This window comes from Rhinopithecus bieti, unplaced genomic scaffold (genome assembly GCF_001698545.2).
Source record: "Rhinopithecus bieti isolate Rb0 unplaced genomic scaffold, ASM169854v2 scaffold_28090, whole genome shotgun sequence".
NCBI lineage: Eukaryota > Metazoa > Chordata > Mammalia > Primates > Cercopithecidae > Rhinopithecus > Rhinopithecus bieti.
The window spans coordinates 119,709-123,961 of NW_016812870.1; the positions used below are offsets into that span (position 1 = coordinate 119,709).

General features: G+C 31.8%; 1 protein-coding gene across 1 annotated transcript in view; it reads left to right on the forward strand.

Moving 5' to 3' along the window:
- Nucleotides 1–4,253, forward strand: part of THSD7A (thrombospondin type 1 domain containing 7A) — a 131,525-nt gene that overhangs the window by 114,183 nt on the left and 13,089 nt on the right. The window contains 1 exon segment of the mRNA XM_017847066.1: nucleotides 1,844–1,939. Within this exon segment, the coding sequence (XP_017702555.1) occupies nucleotides 1,844–1,939 (96 nt within the window).

Here is a 4,253-nt window from a genome sequence, read left to right on the forward strand (position 1 = left end):
CAAGTTAATAGTCTAAAATTGTTGAGGACCTGAAAGAACTTTTCTTTTCTGACATGTATACTTTTAAAATAGAAAACTTATAATATTTATTTATTTAAAATCAAAAAACAAAATTGTATATTACCATAAATAACAAATATCCTGCAAAATAAGTTCACCATAACAAATGGAAAATAACTTTAATGACAAGAGTGGTCTTGTCTGGATTTTTGCAAATCTCTATAAAGTCTAACTTAAGAAAGACACCTGGATTCTCTTATCTGCTTCTGCATTCAAGTTACTGCAGTCTTAGTTTAGTTTACGTATGTAAAGAAAATCCAACCATACACAGATTGTAGTTGCAAAGGGGAAATCCTCACTCACACTCTGAAAGAATGTCAATGTCTCCCAGGGTCTCTGAACCGCACTTTAAGAATCACTATTCCAGAATGAAGAATTTCTACAATTCAATGAGAAAAAACATAAATGTCAGTAGTGGGGGGAAAAAGGCCAAAGGTTTAAATAAGCAGCTTGCATAACAGGAAATCCAAATGTCCCTTTTTACTGTTCAATAACTTTAGTAATCAAGAAACTTTAAATTAAAGTGACAAGGTAAATTTCCATACCCAAAAGACTAACCAGAAAAAATTAAAATCTAGCAATTATAAATTTTCATGAGTATTTAGAGCAATGACAATCTTTATGTACTGCTGGTGGATTTGTAAATTGCCACCTTTTGCAGGAAAAAAATGAGCAATATTTAATAAAGTTTCAGCTATCCGTACAATTATACCAAGAAATTTCCCTTCTAGATATGTAACTTAAAGAAGCACCAGGTCGTTTGCACAAGATTGACCTTCAGGGCATTGTTTGAATAACAAAACTAAAAATAACCTAATAGAAAAATAGCTAAATAAACTGTGTTATTTAGTACAATGGAATTCTATGTAGTGGTTAAAATAAAGTGACTGTACTACATTTTTTAAAATCACTTAGAAATATTTCACCTGTAACATTGACTAAGTTTCAGAGTGCTACACAGAATAGGATACATTTTTAAACTCTATGACTTCATTAAAGTAATACCATATATCATTTCTGTATATAGTAATTATGTGTGTGTGTGTATATTGAAACAATTAAAAGCATGGCAAAGAAAGTCATACATCTTCAGAATAGTATGTCTAGATGGACAGGGAGGGTGATCAGAACAGAGAAGAATACAATTAAATCTCATATTTTGTTCATCAACAAGCTAATGAAAACTGAAGCAAATATGGATAAATAATATTTGACAAAATTGCATGATGGAAGATATATATATATCTATATATATAACTGTATACAGTTATGCATGATGGAAGATATATATAGTTACATATATATAACTATACAAATTACATGATGGAAGATATATAACTATATATATAACTGTACACATAACTATATAACTGTATGCATATATAACTATATATATCTTCCATCATGCAATTTTATATATAACTGTATATAGTTATATATAATGGTATATAGATAGGTATCTATATATATATAACTATATAGATATATATAGTTATTCTCTATACCTGGCTGTATATTTACAATACTTTTTAAAAAATTAAAAACCTAGGTTCCCACCAGGTAGTGTGACAGCAGACATGGAAAATTAGTTGGGATTGAGGTATACAGCTGCAATTTTAAAACATATGCATGGCAACTTCAGGACAATAAATGGACGTTTGAATCATCAGAGATGGGCTTATTATTTTTCAGTTGTTCATAAATATGTTATTAATACTCTGTCCCCATGATTATCTTTCTGGGTAACAGAATGTTTTTGCTAATGTTTATTATTTCCCTGCAGATGGACACTGCTATGAATATAAATGGATGGCCAGTGCTTGGAAGGGCTCTTCCCGAACAGTGTGGTGTCAAAGGTCAGATGGTATAAATGTAACAGGTAAACCTCCAGTCTCTCTTTGTTCTTTGAAAATCTTCCTGTAACACACATGTGATTGGCTGAAGAAAATAGTTAAGGAAACAAAGTTACTCTTTCAGTATTCAAAGCCTGTTTGGGATTCAGGATGCCTAAGCTGTATATACCCACCTGCTGACCAATGACAAATTATTTTATAATGGTTCAAATTATCTCTCACCTAGCCTTTTTAGGTATTGCTGCTGAAACGTATTTAATTAAAATACTATGTAATTCTAATAAATAATTGTTATAATTTTCAGACTTTTTCTAGAAATGTTATATGTGAATAATTTACTATATGTTTAAAAATGATCAGTTTTTTGACTTTCTGCTTGTGTGCCTTGAGGGCATATAAACACAGACCAAAAATACTACCAAGGGAGTATGATACAAATCCAAAGATCTTGCTTAAATTCAGATGTCTATGATTTAGAGATTTTTAAACTAATTAATAGAGAAGACCTACTGGTAAATTTCAAACCCAGACCATCTGAGCAGCTCATCTACTGTGCCCGCATCCCCAAATTATTATATATCCAAAGAAGAAATCCAAAGGAAGAAATTTTTTTGATTATACTTCGACCAATATATGCCTCCAAAGAACTACTCTAGTGTGCAATTACTAAAACCCTATCTGAAGCCTGTAAGCAAGCATGAGGGATCCCACGGATGCCTTGAAGGAGGAAGAGACTTTGGTTCAAGATAGGTAGTGAATAATCAAGCAAATTTCCTAGAAAGAAATGCAAGTCAGAACCAGAACCTTAATTTCAGGCACATGGACCCAGAAATCTAAGCCTTTCCATAAACAATTTCTTTTTATAAATCTAACTTACAGGAATTGCCATAGCATAGCAACAGCAGGAGTCTTGACAGTTAACTGCTCAGGCTGACTTGCTGCTGTGTTTTGACCCTGCTGTGGGGGAAAAATACAGTGTGCATTTGGATGCCTCTGAGTAATGTTCATTTATAAATTTAACTTTAATATATACAGTAAGAAACAGGAGCAAGGATCAATATGATTTTTGAAAACTATCCATCTTTATATTGAATTTTAAATTACCTGGATTTATTGAAACCCAATTGTTTATTTCCTCTGTATGGGAGCTGGATCAGGATGTCAATTTTTTTTTTAAGATATGATTTTATACATGAGAAAGCTCTCTCAAGAAATCCTTAATAACAACTCCCTGTGGTCACATATGTAACAAAGAAAAGATATCTAGTAGAAACCCTTTGCTCTCTCACTGTATTATTTTTTGGAAGAAAACTTTCCATCTACCCCACTCTAAGAGGTATGGAGTGAGAAGAGTCCTGGACAGGGATAGACAGGCTTTCTGAATGAGTTGTTACAGAAGTCATCCATTCAGCTCAGAGATTGGAAATAAATGTCTCCATTCTAACAGCTTCTCTAGATGATCCCATAGGTTTGCAATTTTTTGATGCAAATAATATTTACCTGACTTTTCTTCCACATATTAAAACTCTTTTCCACTGCAATTGGGGTTATTCCCCCAATGCAAAGGTAAGTCAAATTTTAAATGACTTACCTATAAAATCATTACTTTTAATTTCTTTTCAATTCAGCAAAGTGTCCAATGGATTATTTCTAATGCTATTCAGTACCAAAAGGCCAATGTGTAAATGATGTGTGTTAAACTCTATATGCATTCTTTCATCTTTTAGGAGAGATGAGATTCTTTATGACAAATAGACAAGCATGTAAAGTATATTACCTATCTTGATCAACTGCTTTAATTTATGAATTGTCCTTATAAGAAACTCAAAATATTGCTTTGTGTGTGTGTGTGTATTTAATGATAACAACTTCAATGTGGCCAATTAACTGCAGTTGCCTTGCAATGACTAACTGCTTTTCTGTGACAATTTTTCTGTATTTGGTGATTGCAACAGAGAGAAACACAAAGAATTGGCAATAGGCACCTGTGATTAAATTCCAGAGAATCATCAGTTCCATACACAAAAAATTTTGTTTTGCTAATATTATGTTAAACTGAACAAGTATAGTTTGAAAATATGAGTCTCCTTCATGTCACCAGTGTTTTTTATATCTATTTCCATCTTAAAACCTCACTTGAAACAACTTAGGCACAGTTGGTACTACACTTGAAAATAAACAAGAGAGAGAAACAGCTGTAATATCAAGTCAAAACCATAGTGCAAAACAAATGATTTAGTAGATACATTTGCTTTCTTCACTATATCCAAAAAACACCCTGAATTAGCAGAAATTGTGATTTTTCTAAAAAAGAAATATGCATTATTTAAAGAAAACATT